Source organism: Phocoena sinus, chromosome X (assembly GCF_008692025.1).
Source record: "Phocoena sinus isolate mPhoSin1 chromosome X, mPhoSin1.pri, whole genome shotgun sequence".
NCBI classification, from domain to species: domain Eukaryota; kingdom Metazoa; phylum Chordata; class Mammalia; order Artiodactyla; family Phocoenidae; genus Phocoena; species Phocoena sinus.
In genome coordinates, this window is record NC_045784.1 from 62,410,679 (window position 1) to 62,436,173 (window position 25,495).

Genomic DNA, 25,495 nt, shown 5'->3' on the forward strand with positions numbered 1-25,495 from the left:
GAACATCAGATCAATAAATATAAATGTGGATGACGTTAATAGAATCTCATCAAGCAGAGAACATTCTTGATTTAACCTCGCACGCCCTCTATTGGTCTCTTGGTTAAAATGCAAAGCTTATATAACCCACAGTTTGGTAGGTCATGTTCAATATGATGGAAATCTGACGTGCTGACTGCTCATTGGACGTCGTGAACACTCAGACCTCTGACTGCTGTGTGGAATCTCCTCTCTCTCCTTCTCTCTCTCTCCCCGCTCCCTCTCTCTCTCCCTCTCCCTCTCTCTAATTTCATAATACCTGTTACGATACTACCATTGATTCATTCAACCAATATCTATTGAAGTCCTACCTTGAGAAGGCACTAACTCATCTTTCCAATTTAAATAACTTTATTCTTTATTTTTCAAACATATTGACATTCCATAAGTCAATTGGTAGTACCAGGAGAGACACTCCCCCAAAGGGTTGGGAATCAATGTTTCCCACTCATCTCTCTCTGCCCATCCATTCCAACTTTCATACTCGATCGAAATTTTTTAAGTTTTCTATGTGCCAGGTAGAGTTCTAGGCAGTGAAGCTACAGTAATAAACAAAACAAATAAAAATCCCTACCCCCTATGAAGTTTATATTCTAGTGGGAAGGGGTGTAAGGCATGAAATAAATAATGAATAAGTAAAATAATTTTTTAGACAATCAATAGTATGGAGAACAATAGAACAGGGAAAGGGCAATGGGAGGCTTTTATGCAGTGCAAATTTAAAAACGTGGTCAGGGAAGGCCTTACTGAGAAAGTGATATTTGAGCAAAGACTTGAAGGAGGTAAAGGGTCATTAACTGGGAGAGGGATATTTCAGGCAGTGAGAACAGGAAGGGCAAAGGCCTGGAGGTGGGAACATGCCTGGTATGTTCAAGGGAAAAGAGGAGTCCAGTGGCCAGATAATAGCGAGGAAAAGAACAGTAGTTCTACAGGGGGGGAGGAGAAATAGGGGGACTGCACAGGGCTTTGTAGGCCGCGGTAGGCACTTCGGCTTTTACTCTGAGTGAAACTGGGAGCCAAGGCAGTGTTTTGAACAGAGGAGTAATAGGATCTGACTTCTGTTTTAATAGGATCACTCTGCCTGCTGTGTGGAGAATAGACCTAACAGGGGCAAGGCCAGAAGCAGGAACACTAGTTGGGAGGTGGTTGCAATAATCCGAGAGAGATGAACTAGGGTTATAGTGCTGGAGGCAGTGAGAAGTGTTCAGATTCTGGATATATTTTAAAGATGGAGTTGGGATTTTTTACAGACTGAACGTGGGGTGTGAAAGAAAAGGAGTCAAGGATGATTCCAACATGTTTGGTTTCAACAACTGGAAGAGTAGGGCTGCCATATGAGGGGGGATTAGGAGTTAGCTTTTGGACATATATTAAGTTTGGGATGTCAACCAGACACCCACCAATCAATCTACTCTCTACCATCTCCTACCTAGCTATCCATTTACCCACTCAGATTTCTCTATGTCACAAATCCCTTGACATCTCTGTATGTCTTTCGGTGTGCCACTTCCAATTTTACTAACAATACTGCCTCCTACTTTGGCAAAAAACTGGGTATTTTTGATGTCTCCCTTCACCTTACCCCCAAGAGCTAACTGATCACCAAGTTCTGTCAGTTATGCCTCTAAAATCACTCTCAAGTGCTCTTCTTCCTTTTCGCATCCACTGTCACCACCTTTGTTCATACTTTCAAGATCTCTCCCCTGGTTTTTGAGCATAGCAATTTGATCTTTTCCTTTACTAGTGAGACTAGGTAGACGGGTCCAGTGGATCTGGGGTCAGGAGGTGGAGGCAAGGGGCAGGGCATAAGTAAGAGGGTCATTTACTCCCTTCCCTGGTACCTGGACCTGAAAGCGAATGCCAGAATTACATTTAAGAGAGAATGCTAGGGCTTCCCTGGTGGTGCAGTGGTTGAGAATCGGCCTGCCAATGCAGGGGACAAGGGTTTGAGCCCTGGTCCAGGAAGATCCCACATGCCGCAGAGCAACTAAGCCCGTGCGCCACTACTACTGAAGCCCGCGCACCTAGAGCCCATGCTCCGCAACAAGAGAAGCCACTGCAAAGAGAAGTCTGTGCACCGCAACGAAGAGTAGCCCCGCCCCCGCCGCAACTAGAGATAGCCCGCGTGCAGCAACAAAGACCCAACGCAGCCAAAAGTAAATAAATTTAAAAAAAAGAGAGAGAATGCTGAGGTTGAGCTGGGAAAGCATACCTATAATAAGATTATGAGATCAAGGTTGCCTTGAGTGCCCCCCCCCTGCAAATACTTCCTGATCAACAACCTTCCAGTGAATCAGACAGTGGGCCAACCATGATGCCACTGGAAAGCTAACACCTCTTTCATGATGAAACTGGTCTCTCAGCCTTAGATTGCTGGGGCTAATTGCAGGGTACAAGGTAGACAAGTGCATCGGGGAGTGGCAAGACTGGATGAGTGATCATGGAGTGAGAAGGGCATGAAGTTCTAGGGGCTGCTGATGTAGGAGGTGTGTGGGCGGATGACTGAATTTCACTTCAAAGGTTTCCAGGTAAGAGTCCTTCAATTTCTGCCATGGCAGATGTGGCTGTGCCAAAAGGAAATCACACCTGAATGATCCAGTTAGTGTAATTCATATATGGCAAACACCTTCTGGTGCTTAGTATGGGCCAAGTATTAGTCTATGTACTTTACACACATTAGTTCGTGTAATACAACTGCTTTGTGAGGTAGGTACTATTATTATCTCCATTTTATAGGTGAGGAAATCAAGGAACAGAGTTTAAGCAGGTTGTTCAAGATCACATAGGAAGCGGCAGTGCTGGGATTCAAACCCAGGCAGTGTGACTTGAGTCCCTGCTCTTACCCCCTCTGCCATGTTGTATGGTGAAAGCTAACAGAATGTGCCCTTGGGTGGTCCATACTTGGGTAGTCAAGATATTGACCAGACTCAGGGATGTCAGTGGTTCTAGCAAATAGCCAGGGTGAGAGTGGGCTGGAAATAATTAATGCCATGAAGGGAAGAGGTCTGGATGGAGGGGTATAGTGGATTAGAAATGAATTCTCAGGAGGCTGGAGGTGGAGAACCAATCGTATTATGTATCAGAGGTGTAGCAGTACTGCTGCTCCGCCAGGACCTGGTCAATCCATATGGCCTGGAAGGTTGTCTGCTGGTAGTGGTATGGTGGAGAGGTAAATGTGGGGGAGGAGGACTTTGAATGGTATTCTCCAAAACTAGTATATGAACTGGAGGCTGTGGTTGGAGAGCAGATGGCTATGGAACTTGTGAAAGTGGAAGGCCTTTTAGATGCATGGGCAGCAATGGCTGGGAAAGAGGGATCCACCACTAAGAAGGTGTTACAGATGTGGGAGGAGGAAAAATCTGCACTGAAGTTCATTGGGATGATATCCCAAGGACCTGAAGGTTACCTTGGTGTGTCTTTGTCTCAACTGTAGGATCACAGAGGTACACCAGAGGTTAGGTCAGATATGGGGCAACTAGAAGAACCCTTAGTCCAGGAGTTCTCAAACTGTGTTGTGCATCAGAATCACCTTAGGGAGACACTGGTTAAAAAAAAAAAAAAAGAATATTCTTGGGCTTTACCCCTAGTGGGTCTGATTTAGGAATCTTCATTTTAGAATTAAGATGCAAGTGGGCTGCAGGCCACAGTACGAAACACACTCCATGAGATTATATGCAAGTCTGAATAGGCTATGTTGGCCCACTGGAGGGGTGCCCTTGGGCACAGGCAACCCCCGATTCTAACAGAATGGGGCATCTTGGAACAACATAAACCTCTGGGCTGCCCCAGGATGGACCTGGATCTTTATGTTCTACACTTGCTGCCTCGGCTCCTCTGCGCTATAACAATTCGAGCTCATGATCACAAACTGCTTGTCCCTCTCAAAGGAAGTGTCTCCCTATCTTGAAGGTGGCCTTGATCACTAAGAGCTCTCATTCCCACTTGGGGTAATTGGCCTTGTTTAGGGCCAGCTTAGGTCCAGAGATCAAAAGTACCTAGGTCCTCCTGTGACAGGACAATACTCCCCACCCATCACCCCCTCCTCACCCACACCCCCGTACCTGGATGTTGAAGGCATTAGTCAGTGGTATAGACCAGGGCTGGGGTAGAAGGCCTTCAGCTACTGGAAGGTCATTTTTGTGTCTGGGGACCAAATTCTTTTCTCCTTAAGAGAAAGGATACTGGGGAAGTGAAGATGCAGAGGTAGTAGATGAATTGTGGGCAGTATCAAGGGGTTGCTGACGTCTTCAATCATTTTAGGGACTTCATTTTAGAAAAATGTACATCTTATCCAGCACTATGTAAACTCTGCCCAGAAATATCACTTTCACACTTTGGGGCTTGGCCTGGGGATAGTGCTACTGTGATCATTCAACAACCATGCAGCTCAGACATTCTGTGACATCTCATTAAGTGAATTTATCAAAATATTGCCCAGGTAAATATTCTAGGAGGTGGTGTGTGATCTCATTTGCTGGAAGCAAGTGGGGAACACTGCACAGGAATCTTCCACTCATTACCTTTCTTGATCCAGATGAGGTTGTAGGTGCCCCTAGGGGATACATAACCCTGCGAAGGCCAGAGCCTTATGGAATTGAGCTAGAAGGTTCTGGGGTAACAGAAAGGATTTTGAATAGTGATTACACTGAGGACAGAATAATCTTGACAAGAAGAACTCCCTGCTTTTTATTTTCAGAAAGGGTCTCAAGGTTAATGTGGAAGAGATGGAGAATCTGATGAATCCTGCTGCCAGCTGCTGTCCAGAGTTTTTATTTTATAGAAGGCCTTGATTTTAGACTCAGAGAGCACCTGCTCCTTAGGAAGAAGAAAAGTCCTGGATATCAGCACTACAGCACAGTCACCCTTGCCAATTAGGGGTGGTCCCCCTGTCTCTTGGTCAGGAGTATCCTCATTTGCCTTATGAGTATGGGCTGGACCTAGTAGTGGAGGTCGAACAGTGAATTCATGTGATGTTTGGGAGGAGTAGGGGTATAGGGAAGGCTGGCAGTGAAACTTTGACAAAGCAAAGGGCCTGAGTCTTTAAGCCGATCGTGAATAGTCTACTTTCAGCCAGGAGCTTACGGGCAAAGGGGACGTGGAAGTGCAGTGGGTGACAAACAGTACCAGGGCTCACTTTAGCTGGACAGGCAGTGGGACCCCACTGGACCAGAGACTTGCCTGAGAGGCTACCTAAGACCCCCTGAGTGTAACCCAATCTGGATATAAGTGACTTTCATCAAACACTTACTATGTGCCAGGCTCTTTGCTAGGCTCTTTAATACAATGATCAGATTTAAGCCCCATCACCCTATAAGGTGGGTACTATTATTATCCCTAATTTACAACTGAGGATAATGAGGCACAGTAACTGATGGAGCTGGAATTCCCTGTGCAACACTGAACCACTGTATTAGACTATCTTCCCTAGATCTCATCTGATCTGGGCTATTATGGGAAAGGTTTGTTTATTTTGTCTCATGATGGGTCTGTTCTGCAGGTGCCAGGATGGAATGGGTGTAAAGAGGAAGTGATAAGCACATGCGCTCCATGGCTGAAGGAGGAGTCTGCCTTGGTGCTGAGGCGACGTGGCTGATCCTGAATCCAGGTTTCCATTTTCATGCAGTGATCTATTGGTTTGGAAAGGCTGGAGGTGGGATGGTGTCAGTAGAGGAGGGGGTTCTGGATGCTTGGTTAATGAGTTATACTGCACATACAGCACTCTGGAGAACTGGAACTGGAATGCAATCCACTGTCATTCACTCTGTGCATAAAGAGCTGGAGCTCTTGAGAACAGAGCTCTAGTAGCTTTGATCCCAACTGCTAGCTGGACGGTAACTAAGAGCTGGAGGTCTCATTCTATATTCTTCTTGTTGAGTTTGCCAAGACACAAGGCAGAGTTATATGGCTCTATCATTCACTGCCCCCAGGTGGAAGTCCCAGAAACCAATGGCATTCTAGGGCAATAATCTCTCCTCTCCTAGCAGCGAAGCAGGCAGAGGGGGCCCAGCTGGCACAGATCCCGTGTCACCAGGTGGAAGGCTGAAATGTCATGGGATAAGATGGCAAATAACAGAATTGTGGCAAGAAGAAGGGCAGGTTGAGCTAGAGATGGAAATAAGTCTTAAATGGATTACCAGAATGAGATAAAGGAAAATACTGGGAGCTGTAATGCAGAGTCAAACAGGAAGAGGTGAGGATGAGAAACAGCCAGTCAAAGTGGACAAAGAAGATGCGATCTCGGCAAAATTCTGGAGGTTAGGAGTCACTGTCCCATGCTGGGTTTTAATACCTCCTAGTACATGTTTACATGGAAAGAGTGAGTCCCATTTAAGGGGATCTAGATGGGACAAGATGGCTTCTTAAGAGACTGACTACAAAAAGCAGAATCAAAGAATTCAAAGAGGCCTGTGAACAAGTGATAGAAGTGGACAAGAGTCATTTCATGGAGAAAGTAGAGGCCATGGGGCCAGCACTCACTAGTAGGCAACCCAGATACTTCTCTGCTATACCCTCCTTGACTCCTTTTGCTTTGGCTCCAGAAGAGGTGGGTCTCCTCCTCCCAAAGCCATTCCTCCCATCCTCTCCTGCCTCCTCCGAGACTTTGCTCCATTTCTTATCCTTCTCATATTTCCATTATTTCCCTTTCAGTCTACAAATGTTCTCAAAGCTCTTAAAACAAATCCAACAAGTCAGCCCTCAACCCTTAGTTTCCCTTGGCCACTGCCCTCCTCTCCTTTCTTTCTCATTTGAACTTTTGGACAGATTAATGTTCCTTTCTTGTCCATTTCTTTAGTTCCTGCTCACCCCTCAACAGTTTGTATTCCCATCACTCTCCAGAAAGTTCTCTTACCAAGGTCATTAATGACTATATTAATTGCCAAATATGACTGACACTTCAGTACTGCTCTGGATTGTTGAGAGCTCTTTTCTTCTTTAAACTCTTCTGCTCCCTTGGTATTCTATGGTCCCCTTCTATTTCGATTACCTGGTCAGTCCTGATTGCTGCTTTTCAGCTGAACTCACTGGGGCTTCTTCTTATACTTGCCCATTACAAGTTGGTATTTCCTGGGGTTCTGGGCTCTATTTTCTTTTTCTCCTCACTCTCTGCCCTTTTCCCTAAGTAATCACACCCATTTTCCTGGTTTGTGCTACCATTTCATATATAGGCAACACATCTGCTTCTAGTTCCAGCTTCCACCTCCATCTCCAAATCTCAGAATCCAATTTCCCTGGGTACTACCTCTGCTGCATACCACCACCTACTCCCGTGTACTGAGGTGGTATAATTCAGGGGTTAAGTACACAGGTTGAAGAATTAGATTGCCTGGGTTTGACTCTCATTGCTCTGCCTTAGTTCAGGTCCTCATCACTTGTCAGTGAGAGTGCCAATACCCAATTCAGTCCCTCGACCTACAGTCTACACCTCCTTCAATCCATCCTCTATAACTACAGTTTCCTAAAACACAAATCTAACCACGTTACTACCTAACATAATATTTCAGTGCCCCCCCCATTTCCTACTGAAGAGTTTCTCAAAGTGTGTGCATCAGAATCACCCCTAGATTTTGAAAGTGCAGGTTCTGATGCCCCAGTCCAAACCTACCTGATCAAGATCTCTGAGAGGTCTAGAAATCTGCATTTTTCAACTGAGTGACTCCGACATACATGAAGCCCTTCATGAGCCATTTCCTACTTTTCTACCTCATCTGCTGCCATTATCTACTTTGAACCTTAACCCTCCAGCAATGTGTGTAGTTCCCCCAATCCGCCAAGCTATTTCATAGTGCTGCTTCTGCAAGGCCCTTCACCTACTTGTCTCCCCAGCACACTCCTCTCCATCCTTTGAAGTCTTCTTAACCACAACCTCCTTACTGAGAAATCTTACTTTCCTTCTCTACAGCTGTTTCTCAACCATTTTTTCGTTATCGTCCCCTCACCCAAGGAGCCTTTTTAGACACCTTTTTCTAATTGACCTCTCCGCGAAATTTTATATCACAGATGTACTGTACATCTGTTATGTACTGTGACCCTTTGGAAAACCATAAACTATGTAACATCTAAGTTTCTTGCCGCCCCCGCTCCCCTACCACCTGTCCCGGCAAGAATCAATTTTTGCTCCCTTGGGGGCAGTATCACTCCCATTGAGAATACACGCTCTGCAGCAGCAGAAGACACTGCTATCCAAACCCGTCTTCTTGAGGTTCACCTTTGGTTTCTCTGATAAGTCTTTTCTGATTCTCCTCCTATCTCTCTCACCACTCCTTCTCAAGACTCAACTCTGAGATCTTTCTTCTCTTGCCTGCCTTGTAAACACTGGCATTCCACAAGGCTCATTATTTGAGTTTTTTCCCCTGTATTACTTTACACATCTTCCCAGGTTATTTTGTCTATTTCCTTAATTTTAATTACCACCTATCATGCTACTGGCTCCCAAATCTGTATCTTCAGTGAAGATGATTCTCCTGAGCTCCAGCCTCTTGCTAGTCTAAGTACGGGCCACAAATTGGCAGCCTTTAGTATTGCCTGGGAGTTTGTTAGGAATGCAGATTCTCAGGTTCCCCCAAGACCTGAACCAGAATCTCCAATTTAATAAGATCCCTGGGTATTTTGTATGCACATTAAAGTTGAGAAGTCATAGGCTGGACCCCATTGCCGACTCTGTAATAGACATCTTTAATAGATGCTCCATAGGCAGAGCAGTCCCCATCCCCTACTATTCTTAGTTAAAGGTAACACAATTACTCAGTCATCTACACAAGAAATCTAGATCACTCCTTCCTTATCATTTATATCAAACTGGTTACCATTCCTACCTATTCTAGCTACTAAATGGCTCCTGAATTTATTCTCTCATCTATGCTCATCACCACAGCTTTCACCTCCTTTAGGATAGATTATTATCACAGTAAAGGTCCTAACAGATTTCTCTGTCAACATTCTGGCCCCCAACACTCACCAATTTATCTACCAACTATTGCCAGAATCATATTCCTAAAATGCAAATCTGATCATGTTACCTCTTCCTGGCTAAAGATTCCTTCAGTGATTCTTTACTCTTTTAAACCAAGGTTCTTAACCAGGGATCCACACATGGGCTGTAGGAGATCCTTAGACTTTCTGAAACTATAAGGAAAAATTTGTGTATGTACATTTTTCTAGGGACAGTGTTATACAGCTTTCATCAGATTTTCGGAGGGGTCCATGACCAAAATAGGTCAAGAACCACTGACCTGAAGGATCAAGTCCAAGCTGTTCAGCTTGGCAAACAGGACCCTTCATACCTCTCCCACCTCACCTCCAGCCACTTGCCTATAGGAGCCCTTGGTTTCAGCTTTAATTATAGACCTGGAAGTGCCCTCAGCTTTCACACCTCTGTGCCTCTGCACATGCTGTTCCTGAAATAACCCCAAGGTCACATACACAACTAGTAAGTGGTGCAGTCCACTCCTTCTGGACGCCCCACTACCTTGTGCCTAACTCTAGCATACACCGACCATATTATGCCTCTATTGTAACAGCTTCCCACTTTGTTCCAAGCAGATTTTATTATAAAAAGTTTTATTAATAAAAGTAATATAATCATATTAGAGAAAATATATGAAAATATATAAAACAGAGAAAAGGTACATGCATATATCTGTGTGTGTGTATACCCACATATACATATAGTATATATATATAGTGTGTATGTATATATATATATTATATATATATTTTTATATATCATACTATCATCATCGTCACAAAGTCACTGGTATCATTTTGCTGTATTTCCTTCTAGAAATTCTTTTCATATGCAGATATTTTTTTACATATCTCTAATCAGAGTGAATATATGATGCTGTAGCTACCTGCCCTTTAAAAGCAAAGTCAACAATATATGATATGCATTTTTTTCTTGTTATGCAGTTGTCCTAACCACCATTTTTAATAGTTATATAATAGCCCATCAAGTGGATATGTTGCAGTATACTATGTAACCATCCCACTGTTGTTGAATATTTAGGTCTCCTTCCCTCCTTTTTTCTTGGCTATTATACGTGAAAGAGAAATTATCATCTTCATATACACAGCTTTTCCATATTTTGGATTGGCTTATTTCCTTAGATTACCAAGAGTAATAGATGTATGAGTTAAGATCTTTCTTCCTTTGGTTCAAATTTGGTAGAAGTAAAATATATACATGTATATATAATGTTTCAATTTTTCTTCCTCTAATTATTAGCGATACTAAATATAAATATTTTTTCATGTTTGTTCACTATTTGTTTCCTCTTTTGTAAATTGTTCATGTCTTTTACTCATTTATCTGAATATTAGTGTTTTAAAAAATCAGTTAGAATAGTTAATGATTTTAACCCTTTGTTAATATTTGCTGTAACTATTTTTTTGCCTCTTTTTTTTTTTTTTTTTTTTTTTCAGTACGCGGGCCTCTCACTGTTGTGGCCTCTCCCGCTGCGGAGCACAGGCTCCGGACGCGCAGGCCCAGCGGCCATGGCCCACAGGCCCAGCCGCTCCGCGGCATGTGGGATCCTCCCGGACCGGGGCACGAACCCGTGTCCCCTGCATCGGCAGGCGGACTCCCAACCACTGCGCCACCAGGGAAGCCCTGCCTCTTTTTATTTTGGTAAAATTTTAGCTGCAAAAGTTAGAAAAAATCTCATTACTGAAATTTTGAAAACTAGAAAAACACATTTAAAAAGTCATTTTAATTCTGTCACCCTAACGTAACCACTATTATCATTCCCACTAATTTTTTTTAAAAAAATGCATGTATTAAAAAAAAATGCATGTATTTTACAAAGTTGTAACTGCAGTGTGCAAACAATTTTAAAACCTGTTTTATTAACCCAGAAGTATTTTTCTGAAATGCCCCATAGTCTTCATAATCATCATTTAAAATAATAGCATAATATTCCATGGAATGGATTCACCCTTTCCTTATTGCTAGATATTCATGTTATGTCTAATTTTAAAAAATAAATAACACTGGTAAATATCTTCAGGTTTCTTTTCCATATTTTGAATTATTTTCTTAGGGAACATTCTCAGAAGTAGATTACTAGATAAAAGGGCATTAATACATGCTGGCTACCAAACTGTTTTCTTAAGGGGTTGACCCAAACCACACTATTACTAGCAAACTGAGTACCATTTTTTTCCAGTTCTATTAAAGATAGGCTAGGTAAAGAGGTTACCTACTTATCTGCATTTCTTTGATTAGTAGTGATGAACATTGTCCCATGTTTTCCAGTTGTGCTTAAAACTCCTTTGTAAATTGTCTATTCATGTTCTTTGCCCATATTTCTTCTCATGCATCATACTGTATGAATGTCTGAGAAAATGCAAACCTGTCACATTTTGTCATATTTATGTCAAATATGCCTTTCTAGTCTGTGTTTAGATTTTATTTTTGAAATGGCCATAAAAGTTATTTTGGTTTTAAAATTTTATACAAATATGTTGATCTTTTCCTTTGTTTTTCTTCTATTCTTTCCTAAGCTTAGAAAACTATTCCCCTTTAGAAGCCTGATGAATATTCATTCATTCTAGGTTTTTTTTCCTAATTTGCTTTTTTATATTTAACTCTTCAATCCAGCTGCCACTTATTTTAGTTTATTACAGGAGATGAGAGTATAAATGCTACAAGCTGTCACAACATCATTTACTGAACAATCCTTTCCAATCACTTGCAACACATCCTTTATAACATTGAATTCTTATATGCAACAGTCTCTTTGGGGAGTATACTATAACATCATTTGTCTAATCTTATACCAGTGGTACCAGTGTTTTCATTATCACAGTTTTTTATGTTTAATATCTAATAGCATTAGTCTCTCATTACTCTTCTTTTGCAGAATTTTCTTTGAAAATCACTCTACTTTGGCTTTCAGATGCAATTATTTGCTGTCTTACCTCTAAGAGATAAACTTCTTGAGGGCAGAATTGGTTTATTTCCTTAGAATATTGCTGAGAATAATAGTACTGGGTCAACAGGTACAAACATTTTCCCCACTCTTAACATTTCCAACGTTTTCAAAAAGAGTGTGCCAATTTCACTGTAATCCTGCCAGCACCTGGATATTTTGAAATAAAAGATTTCTTTTTCAAAATTGGTAGGGGAAAAATGTACCATGCTTCAATTTCTGTATCTCTGCTTATTAGTGATGATAAAAATATGCTTGACACTATGTAGGTGCTTAATCAATGCATGTTGAATGAATAAATGGCATGTATGAACCTGTACATGTATTTGGGGATGCAGGGGTTTAAACAGATACTGTGGTTATAAGAGATAAATGCCCGCTAGATGTAAGTTTGTGGGCTAAATGCCTGTAGTCCATCTGCAGAGAGGTTCTAGAGGCGCCAAGAACGCCTTGGAATTTGGACCTGAATTGGGGCAATCTCTAGAGACTCTTGGTAATTTATATTTACCACAGGCATGTCTGTTTCCAGGTAGGATCAGCTGCAAGCTGTCTGAAACAGTTAAGATAATGGCGTGTGGGTATGCCCACGCCTGCATACAGCCCAGAGGCAGCCATAATTGGCTGGAGATAGAGTGTGCTTCCTTTGGCAGCAAAACAGTAATAAGAAGTGGCAGGTACCTGGGTATTCCACTGCAAACTGACCCAGGCCCTAGGAGGCCTTAAGTGGTGAATTTAAATATATAAGCTGCTCCAGTGCCACATGCAGAAACTAGAGCTGACTTGTAGGACTGGGCATTTCCCATGAAACCACACTACTTGTCTTTTCAACTTGCTAAGCATGAGAAGGCAGAGAAGGCAGAGAAGTCCTTGGTTCAGAGAAGCTTGGTTTTGTCCCTTTTATCTATAGCTTGAAGCAGACAGGGTCATTTTTCCCTCCTAGAGATCACTGTCTTGATTTTGAATTTTTTTAATAGAGCAAACACTAACAAAAGGCAGGTTGTTTCTCTTTGTTTTTAAGACCATGTAAAACTCATTACTAAACACAGCTTCTCTATGCTCCACCACCTCAGTTGTAGATTCTAGTAGTGAACTTACTCAAGGATTTCTTTGGTCATGAAATCTATCCATTTGATGAAAAGAATTCCATATTATTACCTTAATCTGCATATGCTGAAATTGTGCTCAAGATTTTATTCTGAAAAATAAAGTGCTGTTTTCTCTAGACTCAAGAGCGCTAGAGTATCAAGGTCATGGCAGATAGTATGAACAACTGGTGTGTGAATGATGCATTGGCAGTTCCTACCACTGCTGCTTTATTTCACTCAAATAGCACATTGATAAATTCAGTTTTTAAATTCCCTCTCCTCTGGAGGTGGGGGGATAAATTAGGAGTTTGGGGTTAACAGATACACACTACTATATATAGAATAGGTAAACAACAAGGACCTACTATATAGCACAGGGAACTATACTCAGCATCTTGTAATAACCTATAATGGAAAAGAATCTGAAAAGTATAACTGAACCACTTTGCTGTACAGCTGAAACTAACACAACTTTGCAAATTAACTATACTTCAATAAAAATAAATAAATCAATAAATAAAATCCTTCTCCTCCAACATGTACTACAGCCATCTTAAGCAAGATACCAAATGCTGAATAAGGCTCAGCAGTCCCTGTCAGACACGGAGTATAGCTGTTTGAAATGTTAACATCAAACTCAAAAAGGACTTTTCCTGTAACTCCAAGTAGCACCCAATAGCTGTTGCACAAGCCCTTTCTCCTTAGGGTAACACCTCTCAGTTGCCACTTTGCTGCTTAGAGACAGCAGCATAAGCCTCTTTTTTTTAAAAAATTATTTATTTATTTTTGGCTGCATTGGGTCTTTGTTGCTGTGCGCAGGCTTTCTCTAGTTGTGGCGAGTGGGGGCTACTCTTCATTGCGTTGCACGGGCTTCTCATTGCAGTGGTTTCTCTTGTTGCGGAGCATGGGCTCTAGGCACGCAAGCATCAGTAGTTGTGGCACATGGGCTCAGTAGTTCTGGAGCATGGGCTTAGTTGCTCTGAGGCATGTGGGATCTTCCCAGACCAGGGCTTGAACCCGTGTCCCCTGCATTGGCAGGTGGACTCTTAACCACTGCGCCACCAGGGAAGCCCTAAGCCTCCTTTTTGATTCTTCAGCCTTTTGTTTTAAATCTGTTCTCATCAATTCTCCATCTATTCAAAAATCTGTTTGCCACTCCTTTCGAGAACTAGCTCCAAAATTCACCTCTTCCAAGACTTCCATGATTAACTGCTCCTTATTGCTATATCTCTTCATCTCATACATATATTCAATTGGTACCAAAATTGATGTTGCTCCCTAATTATTCTAGTTTTAATAATGTTTCTAGAGTATAAGTTCCTTGAAGACAGGGGAATTTCCAGAAAGCTTAAAAGGAATTTAGAGATTGTCTAGATATCTAGATTAATATCCTTTGCTCTGCCCATTTTCCTGATGAAGAGACTGAGACCGAGAGAGGTTAATCTGTCCAAGTCAGTCAGCCAAGTTTGTAGAAAAAGTAGGCATAAAGCCCAGGTGTCCTGACTTTCAATAGTACACTTTCCACTATATTATGTCATTTTTTATTTTACTTGTATCTCTTCAGAAGGCGTAGTAAAGTGTCATACACACACACCCCCACGTCTCTCAATAACTGCCAATACAATAAACATAAGAGTTTACATAAATAAGAAACTGACTCAAGGAAAGAGATAGAAAGCAGAAAGGTCATTTTCTTACTTCTTTGCATGATGCCACCCTCCAGACCAGTTGATCGCTACTTTGCACATTCCATCAATCAGGCACTGGGCAGCTGTGATTGTAGCCCCTCCTACAGCTGCTGCATAGTCAAATATTCCTTCAGTGGCTGGGCAGTCATAACCTTCAGGCAAACATCAGAAGAGCTTGTTAAAAGATAAGCTGGATAAAGAGGGGTGTGATATTATGATTTATAATAAAGAATATACAGTTAACCCTTGAACAACATGGGTTTGAACAGCGCAGGCCTACTTACAGGTGGATTTTTTTTCTCAGCAGTAAATACTACAGTACTACACCATTAGCAGTAGGTTGAATCCGCGGATGCGCAACTGCAGATGTGGAGGGCTAACTATAAGTTATACTCAGGTTTTCGACTCCACGGAGGGTGGGTGCCCCTAACCCATGCGCTGTTTAAGGATCAACTGTATTTCCTCCCAGTTTGTGGCACAGAGTTCCTAAAATTCTTGGAATTCCTAAATGATGAGTTATAGATGTGTCTTGGTTGTATTAATGAGGTAACTTGTGGACCAAGGATGGGGGTTGGTTGCCAGTAGAATTATGAGGGTTGGAACTATCAGTTCCACCCCCCTGACCTCCTGTGTGAGGCCAGAGGAACTGGTGATTGAGTTTATAAAAAATGAATAAACAGAAACTTCAATTAAATAGTCAGGAGACCAGAAGGGGGAGCTCTCACACCCTGAAACAATAACCAAGTTTAACAAGAAGAAAGACTTCTCTTCTTTCCTGGCAAGGACTCAATGAAAAAGCCATGGACTCTTTTTTTTTTTAAAACCATAGCTCTCCCAAGTTCCTTTCCCTCTCTGTAAAAGTGTTCTCCTTCCCTTGCCATGGCTTGCCATGGTTGCAGACCCCAAATTGCAATTCTCTGCTGATCCCAAACAAACCCATCTTTGATGGAGAAATATCTGGCAGCCTACTTGTTTAGGTCAACAAGTTTAATCACCAATTGGCCAATGACTTAATCATTCATGCCTATGTAATGAAGCCTCCATAAAAACCCCAAAGGAGAGGGTTTGGAGAGCTTCTGGGTTGGTGAACACGTAGAGATTTGGGGAGAGTGGCACACCTGGAGAGGGCATGGAAACTCCATGCCCTTTCCCCATACGTTGCCTTTATGCACCTCTTCCATCTGGCTGTTCCTGAGTTATATCCTTTAATGATTAACTGGTAATCTAGTGAATATATGGGTTTCCTGGGTTCTGTGAGCCGCTCTAGCAAATTAATTAAATTCAAGGAGGGGGTCATGGGAATTTCTGATTTATAGAGAGTTGGTCAGAAGTACAGGTAACAACTTGGACTTGTGCTTGGCATTCTGAGTTGGTGAGGTTGCTAGAACCTCCAATTTGCAGCCTGTCAGCCAGAGCACAGGTAACAGCTTGGGTTTGCAACTGATGTCTGATGTGGAGAGAAGTCTTGTGGGACTGAGCACTTCACCTGTGGAATCTGATGCTCTCTCCGGGTAGAGAGCGTCAGAACTGAGTTGAATTGTAGGACACCAAGCTGGTGTCCTGAGCATTGTTTGGTGGTGTGGGGGGAAATTCCCCCCTCCACACATTGGAATTGGGTCCAGTACCCTATTAGGAGGAGTAGATTGAGGTATGACAACAACATACCCTACCAGAAAGCTACTGTGCTAACATCAGCTCCAAAATGAGAGCTAAACACCTTCAATGTTGGGGAAGGAATTCTTCAGTATTACAGCTAGAAAGACTAAACCTTGAAGATTAATTAGTCACATGGAGAAACTGAGGACTGAGAGGTGATATGTCATATCTGTGATGACACAGAGCCATGTCTGGCACCCCCTGGTGTCTTAAGCCCGCACCCCCGCCCTACACACATACCTCCAGTCCAGTGTTCTTCTATTAAATCATGCTGTTTCTCTAGACTATCCTATTGGCCACTTATGGCTTTTAAAAATGCAGCTGTTTAATGAGAGATAAGGTATCAAACTTAGCAAGAATATAAATATACACTGAAGTTAAAATATAAGGTCACAGAACAGTTAAATCAGTGTACATACAGCCAGACCCAATCTGGGCACTGCTATTAGGGCGCCAAGCAACTGAAAGGTTTTTCTCCATTTGATCCAGCATTAATTTTGCTCAACTCATATGGGAGTGTGGTTAAAGGAAGATTAATATTGTGGTTAACACATTAGTTGTTAATTTAAAAGTATTAAAGACCATCATGCAAGTTATAAAAGATTAAGTAGTTATGATCTATAGATGGAGGTCATCTATCTCCCATCATTGCCTAGTAATGACTTTACCTAGTCCATATTCTATGGAGTCTGGATGATCATCATCTCCTTCTTGGCTGACCTTCTGGAGATGCTGCAGATAGGCATCGGTGTGGAAAGTGGCCATCTCCTCCATGGAGGCCACTTTGGGCTTAACTATCCTAATAATAACAGGGAACAAAGAAAGGTGAGTGAGTCAGATCCAGAGTATGCCAGAACCTGGAAGCAGGAGCCAGCAGTTGGAGCGAAAATACAACTTCCAGCTTCTGGTTCCAGGAGGCTGAAGCAATAAACACGTTCTGTTCCTCCACTGCAATACAGTCTTCATTTCCTCACATCTACATGTTGACTCCATTAAAAAGGGGTGAGAGGATAGATATCTCCCTTGAGTTTATAGGCAGGTTAAAAAAAAAGAGTTATTATATTTAAGTTAAATAATCAGGTATTAGACAAATTTTGCTCTGTGAGTTACAACTATCATGACAAACCAGTAGGAGGAGATATTTTCATTTGAATCAGTTTTCCTAATTGGGCAAGTACAATCCTTTCAACTACATTTTTACTTTAATAGGCAGCTGTATTGTCATGAATTTTGAATTTGGAGTCAGAGAACTGGCTTCCCGTCCTAATTACCAGCTCTATAACCTCAGATAAGCTGACTGTTCTATAGTTCAGTTTCCTCATCTGTAAAGTGGGGATATCTTATGGGACTTAGGTGAAGATTAAATGATAACATACATGAAAATGCCTTGTGGATAACTGTCATTATTATTAATATTAAAGGATTAAAAAATAGGCAACCAAAAAATGTGAAAGTTTCTATAATTGGTCCCTCACATCTGCCTCTGAGAGGAAGGAGAGAAGGAGCAAACAGGCTGGAACTGGGCTTTGGTCAGAAGCTCTCAACCCACTGTTCACAAGAAGTGAAAATAGGAGTGACGGAGAGAATACAGGGGGCTAACCTAACAACAGGACTTAACCACTCTAACTTCTAGCTGCCTAGTCCCCATATCCTCTTCCTGACTGCCACTGCCACTACTGCTCTCTAGCCCTCACCACTCAAAGGGTGGTCTATGGACCAGCAGCAGCATCACCTGGGAGCTTGTTAGAAAGGCAGAATTTCAGCCCCCCCTCAGACCTACTGAATCAGAATTTGTACTTCAGTGCTCACTTCAGCAGCACATATACTAAAATTGGAATGATACAGAGATTAGCAAGGCTCCTATGCAAGGATGACACTCAAATTTGTGAAACATTCCATATATTTTGGATTGGGAGTTTGGGTTTAGCAGATGCAAACTATTATATAGAAAATGGAAAGACAACAAGGTCCTATTGTATAGCACAGGGAACTATATTCAATATCCTGTGATAAACCATAATGGAAAAGAATATGAAAAAGAATACATATATATATATATATATATATCACTTTGCTGTACACCAAAAACTAAACAACATTGTAAATCAACTATACAATTAAAAAAATGAATCTGTATTTTAACAAGGTGATTCATATGCACATTCAAGTTTAAAAAGCATGACCCAGGCCACAGGGAGGCATCAGTGTTTTTTTTGTTTGCTGAAGGGGAACATGCCCATGAGTTTCTCCTGAATTAATATGGTTATACAGACTACTACCATCACTAAGCAAGCTCAGCCTCAAAAAGTAAATATATATAGCTAAGATCCAAGGAGTTTTGCTTCTTCTTCAAGAAAACATGTCTACACCCTCAGAAGTGATAACTCTGCCCATTAAAATAAAAATGTTACAGTTTCTTGTACCATGTTTCCCGGCCCTAATTGCTCCCTCTTTTAATACCCTTCCTCTTCCTTAACAAATCCTTACTGAGAGCCTCCCTACTTAACAGCAAGGAAATTAGACAGTTTTGCTTTGCTTTGATTTCTTGTTTGTCAAAGTAATTTTTTGAACTGTTAAATAACTTTAATGGAAAGCATGTAGTTTTTCTGTTTACCAAACCTATGGGTTAAAAAATGGTTGAAAAACATTCATAAAGAAGATACTCAATAAATGATCTTGTTAATAATAAGGATAAAATTTACACTACCTTCTGGGAGATAAATGAAGCATATCACACTAGCCAGCATAGACAGATGTTCACCCAATTGGCCAGAAAATGTCACAAATAATCCTACAAGTGTCAGGGTTATAATATTTACTCTTATAACAACAAACAGCAAGTTCATTTTTTGTTTTTTTTTAAAGAAGCACTTAGCTCTGTGCTGAGTTATGGCCTTGGCTCCAGGAGTTTCCTTTGGTCTCGACTGTCTCCAGGCTCATCATTAAGGTTTGGTGGTGGTAATGGTGTATCTAAAAGTCTTAAGTTGAACCCATACTCTCAGAGCTGGCTTAGGAAAGACAAAAAACAAACAACCCCAAAACCAGAACACCTCCCAGCTGAACATCTTTTTTTCTATCAGATAGGTTTTAGTACCCAAATGTACTCACCCCGAAACCTCCACAAAACACCTATCCCTAGGATACTTCCCTCCCAGCAATAAAGTCGTATTTCTTAACTGCTTCACGTACTTTTTTCGAGTTTTCTTAATTCTTCAAGAGCTTTTACTAGGTTACAGGCAGATTACCAACACTGTGAATCACAAAAAACTTTTAAAAAAGGACCATTCTCTCCCTAATTACTCCCACTGTGAAGCAGGAAGTTAAGGCTATGAACACCTGGGTTCAGGGCTCTGTTCAAGCACAACTTACCTCATTTGCTTATGCAGTGCATATGCTTCAATCAAGGAATGTACCATACTGGCCTAAAAACATCAGCAAAAATGGAAGAAAAAAAAGGCAGAAAATAGTCTCAAATGTTTAATTCAGAGAAATTCCATCGACTTCATCATCCTGAACAAAGGAACTAACTTTTAACTCCCCTCCCTTTTTACTTAACAATTACAAAGCACTTTAGACAATACAAAGTATCTAAATCGCTAAGGAGAAAGCTATCGGGCCTTACGGAGGTGTTGCAACACTTTTCTCCTGCAGCTTCTTCTCCACTTCGGGGATCCCTGGCAGTAGAGACATCATCCCCTCCATGCCATCCCTTCCCCCTACCCCGCACCTCCACCCCACCCCCACCTGTCCGTTGGACGCCCCGCTGCGCTCTCAGGAAACTCTCTAAGGGAACACTTCCTCCATCACCTGGTACAGCCGCCCAAATTTCTGCTGAAGATTTCCCCTAGCCCTGTATCCTCTTCGCTTCCTAATGCCCTCCCGTCCACCGGCCCCCCACCCACACCCCCAAAACCCACGGTCTTTCATCCCAACCTTTCTTACCCGTTTAGGGACTTTGGCCAGGGAGTCGCACATGCTAACATACTCGGGACTGTAAATGTAAACCGGGGGCAGCGACTGCCCACCGTCCGCCGGTTCCTCCGGCTCCTCCATCTTCCACTTACAGCCGTTCCGGGGCCACCGTCCGGATCCGGCTTTTTTCGGATTCAGCCCGGGCTCCGGTTCCTGCTCCTCTGATCGGCCGCAGCGGTGCTCCCTGGTCAACATTCCCTCCTAGTTTCGAGATCGCCGGTGACACTGTCCCTGCTCCCCATCCAATTGAAGAAATGCATGGGCCTTGTCAGGCCAGAACCCCTACATTTAGTGACTACAGTTGAAAAACGGAGGTCGGAAGATATAAAAGCCCAAATAGCTGCCAATTAGGATCGATATTTTATAGCACAAATAAGCACAGTCAAAACTAACCATTGTTGCCCTACGGGGCCATTTGAGATGAAGTCAGACCAGCTTCAGAGCATGCTGGGAGATGTAGTTTCAAGGGATTTAAGTAGCGGAAGAGTCAGGGCTAATTACTAAAATAGCCGCGAATTTGAGTTTTAGCGCTAAAAAAAAAAAAAAAAAGGATCACCGTCAACGCTTTGTGAATTGTCTCAATCTGCAAACACACCCGTATAAATATCTAAAGACAGACACAGTGTGGCCACTAAGAGCCCAGCACCACCCAACACATCAGACGGGCTCTTTTTGGTGGGGTATTAATTAATGGTACAAACTGTTTGAAAAGTTTACACAGTCAATTCTGTGCTGCAACTTAGTTCACTGCTTTTCATCATTAACTATCCATGTCCATATAAGAGTTAACAATCTCAATAATTTACTCTGGCAAAGCTGGTACCACTTTCCCAAGACGCTGGCTGGTACTCTGTAAATTGCTTCGTAGATTCCAGTCAAGCAATGATGTCAAATCACTCCTTGAAAATTCACCTGGAGTTAAGTGTGTAAGCAGATACTTTCAGTGATGTTTGGAAACTGCAGCTCTTCTTCCTTCCCTCCTTTTTTTCTCTGCAGCTATACAAGGGTTAGGGAAATATTTTAGGTTTAGTGTGAGGGTTCACATTAAAGAGTATCCTGGAGCAGTTTTAGAATTACCATCAGTATTTCCAGGTTCCTGGGGGCCCCTATGATCTGACACAAACTAGCCAATGCCCAAGGCCCCAACTCTCACATCAACATGAATTAACCTCTCAGACAATCCAATATTCTAGTTTACTTTTTTCCCCTACTCTTTAAACATTTATGGAGTATTGTGATATGCACTTGGATATACTATCTCATTTCATCCTTGCAACAGTCCTATAAAGGAGGTTGTAATACACCCATTTTACAGATGCAGTTTAGAGAAAATAACTGTTCAAAGTCACACACACAAACAGAAAAGCAAGAATTCAAAACCAGGTCTGCCTGACACTGAAGTTTTTGAACATTCCCTTTACTATATAAACTTGATTCCTCCAGGATGACTTTGTGTTAAATCTAACCTTGTTCAACCCTCCATTTAGTATCCCCTCAATACTTAGTATTCTGGATTTTTTTTTTTCTCCTGTGATGTGTTTCTTTAGCTAGAATGTAAGCTCTCATGCTCCTTTTGTATCTTCCCATAGCAATTAGCTCAAAGTTCTGCCATCATTCAATCATTCATCAAACTTTATCTGACATCAACTAAGTGTACAGTACAGCTGAGGATTCAATCCTCAAGATGAATTACAGTCTGATCTCTGCTCTCAGGGAATTTGCATTCTTGTAGATGAGACGGATACACAAGAAGCAGAGTCAGATAATGAATGTAGGATGCTTGTTTAATAACTAAGCATTAAGTACTTAATAACTGGTACTTAGTAAATGGCAACTAGGGTTCTTATTCAGTGACATCTGAGAGGGTCCTAGTGGATAGGTGGGATTTTACCTGGTGAAGAAGGGAGCCAGGGGAGGGCATGCTGACTAGAATCAACAGCATAAGCAAAAACAAAAAGGAGAACATTTCTAGGCTAGTTTAGTTGAAGGGGCTGGCTCATGAAGTGTTTTGAATACTAGACTAAAGAGAATAGACTTCACCCTGTGGGAAATGGGGAGACATATAAACAGAAATCTTAAAATAAAAGATTTCTACAGCAGTAGTGTGTAGGGAAGACTAGCTATTGAAAGACTACAAGCAGTGAGAGTGCTGCAATGGATCAGATAAGAAATAATGATCATTTATGGTTTTGTTTTGTTTTTTTGTTCTTTTGGCTGTGCCGCGTGGCATGCGGGATCCCAACCAGGGTTAGAACTCGTGCCCCCTGCAGTGGAAGCATGGAGTCCTAACCACTGGACCGCCAGGGAATTCCAAAGCGATGATGATTTAAACTAGGGTAGGGACAATGGAAACAGAGAGGGAGAAACAATGCACAGGGTAGGTTCAACAGCACTTCCTTACTACTAGTACTTGAATATTGGTGAGAGCAGATGGAGAAGTTATTGAAAATTCTTAAAGTCTGTGTGAAGAGAAGGCCAGCAGTATCAATATAAGGAAGAGGGAAATGAGAAGGAAGAAATCAGAGGGTAGGGCAGGTGCTTAACCCAGTTTATTTCCCCACATAGATAAGAGATAGCTAAAGTCATAATAGTGGTTGAGATAGTCAAGGGAACATGGCTGTCTCCACTGCGATGTCTAATCATATCTAACTTAACATTTTCAAACCAAACCCCTGATTTTCCTATCCAAGTCTTTGCCACCCCTTCCCCATCTTTCATAGCTCAGTAGAGATACCAACGTCTATCCAGTTGCCTAAGCCAGAAACCTGGGAGTTATTTGTATTCCCTCCTTTTCTTTCACTCCCAAATCTAATCCATCAATTTCCATTGGTTTCACCTCTAAGACGTGTCTTAACTACCTCCACTTCTCTCCTCTGCACAGCCGCCACCCCAGTCCTGGCACTGCCATCTCTCACTTGGACTTCCTGCAATACCTAGCTGGCTTCTACTTCCACTCTTGTTGACTTACAATCCATTCTTTTTGTAGCCGCAGAGTGAACTTCTTAAAAAATGTAAATCAGATCATGTCACTTTTTAAAACCTGCCCCACGCCATGGTGAGAATCTTTGAGCTAGGAAGAAGCGAGTGATTTGGGAGAATGCTGTTTGTGGGAGCTGGGAGAGAAAGATGCCAAAAAGGAGACAAAAAAGGAATAGCTGGGTGAGAACTGGTACAGTTTCACAGAAATCAAGGGATGAGAGGGTTACAAGAAGGGAGAGGTAGTAACAATGTCATGTATTGCAAAAGGGTCAGAAACCCCTTTTGCCATTAGGGGTTCACTGGTGCTCTATGAAAAACACACGAGGCAAGGGAGGAAGCCAGATTGCAAGGGGTTAATGAGTAAAGCCAATGCTGTCAAGTGTAACTTCCTTTTTGAAGAAATTTGATTGTGAAAGGAAGGAATTATTATAGTATATCAACCTAGGGGGATGTCAGAGCCCAGGAATATTTTTTTAGAATAAGAGAGAAATGCACATGTTTACAGAGGGGAAGGAGTCTATGGGGCTGTAGGAGTTGACTAAAAGGTGAGATCGTGACAAGTTGGCAATATAAGGAGGAAACAGGACTTGTCTAGGGCTTTTCATGGATAGACAGTGGAGAAGGAGGGCAGGATACAGACTGGCCAACTGAGACTCTAAAGTCTGGACTCTGATGTGAAAATTGATTTTTCCATGTGTTCTTTCAGTTCTAGCAACAGGTAGCTGAACACTTCAACATGGGGAGCATTGCTTTTAACCTGGAAACAGTATCCTCATTTGGCATACAATGTGGCAAGCTGATTCAACTATGGAAAAAGATAAATTGTTGCACAAGGATCTGCAACAGCAAATCCCACAGGGAGGCTGCACCCTTATTCATGATTAAGATAGAGCACAAACCATGCCACAGGTCCCAACCTCAACTTTCCACAAGCTTAATACCCATACGATCCTTAACTTGGGAAGAAAACCTTTCTCAAAGCACCAGATTTGCAGTCAGAGGACTTGAAGTCAGAGGAAATAGGTTGAATCTTGGCTCCAAAGTTTCCTAGTGTGGTGACCCTGGACAAGTTCTTGGCTTTCCTTAGCCATTTTTGCTAAAGGTAGTTTTTGAACCAGCAAGGTCAGGATGGGCTATGCCACTTCTTTTGATGATCTCCTCTGCCTTCACTTGCTGGCAGAAGCAGGCAGAAGGGAAAGCAAACACATTAAGAAGTCACCATCCCTCTGGCCACCTTCTTTGTGCATTTTACAATATGCCCACTGATATCTCAACTGTAGTGAACCAACTGACCCTTGTTTTCACACCACTTCCTAATGTCTTTTCCTTGGAGAGTGTCATTGTTGAGAATGTGAACTCTATAGAGTCAAACTGCTTGAGCTCAGATCCAAGCTCTACCACTTCCTGGCTGTCTGATTTTCAACAATTTGCTTATAATGCTTAGTGCCTCAGTTCCCTCATATGGAAGATGGGGATGACAACAGTAATTAACTCACATGGTGACTGTGAAAACAGAATAAGATGGTCATACCAAGTGCCTGTATTACAATGTCTGGCATTTGGTAAGCACTCAAATATTGATTATCATTTAAGAGCTATTATGCCAAATATTCCTTAATTTGGGGGAAAGTCTCCACCCCATTGTTATCCTCACCCGCATACCGCTACTGCAAGAGTACTGTTACTGGTCTGAGAATAGGTCCTTTGCTTTTAGGCCTAGCCTTAAAAGAAATCAGACTTCTGCTAAATAGAGGGTGACCATACCATCCAAACTGGGACACTTTTGAGTGACAGAGAGTGCTATTAATAATTATGCCAGGACAACAGGCATAAACGGGGACTGTCCTGGGCAAACCAAGACCTAAGGTCACTCAAGTTTAATAGGAAATGAAGACTAAATGTGGAAGACACTATATTTATCTCCATTGCATTAGTACAGGTACTAGGTATTTGGTAAGTAGAAAAGGGTCAGAGTAAGAATAACTTTGGACCCATCAGCTGCATAAAATTCTCAGAATGTAGTATAACCTAATTAACCAGGATGGGACTGCAGAGACTGTTCATCCTTGCTGGATAAACCCTCTCTTGTTACACAAAAGGCTAATGAGTAGTAGAACAAGATTCTGCCGAATAGTTATAACACTTA

General features: G+C 42.0%; 1 protein-coding gene and 1 non-coding gene across 4 annotated transcripts in view; one reads left to right on the forward strand and one right to left on the reverse strand.

The window, feature by feature from the left end:
• Positions 1 to 20,768, reverse strand: part of HDAC8 (histone deacetylase 8) — a 247,874-nt gene extending 227,106 nt beyond the window's left edge. For 2 of the 3 annotated variants that reach the window (XR_004348095.1, XM_032620122.1), the window contains exons 1-4: positions 20,341 to 20,768; positions 19,768 to 19,820; positions 17,067 to 17,197; positions 14,753 to 14,894 (exon numbers count right to left, since the gene is read on the reverse strand). Coding sequence is in view for 2 of the 3 variants with exons in the window: in XM_032620122.1 (XP_032476013.1) it covers positions 14,753 to 14,894; positions 17,067 to 17,197; positions 19,768 to 19,820; positions 20,341 to 20,565 (551 nt within the window). In the remaining variant the exon portion in view is untranslated. Of the gene's footprint in view, positions 1 to 11,958; positions 12,120 to 14,752; positions 14,895 to 17,066; positions 17,198 to 19,767; positions 19,821 to 20,340 lie in introns of all 3 variants that reach the window. The other variant, XM_032620123.1, reaches the window with a different exon arrangement.
• On the forward strand, positions 18,200 to 18,303 carry LOC116748241. Its single transcript, XR_004348249.1, has one exon. It is a non-coding gene; the product is annotated as a U6 spliceosomal RNA (small nuclear RNA).
• Positions 20,769 to 25,495: the final 4,727 nt, after the last annotated feature.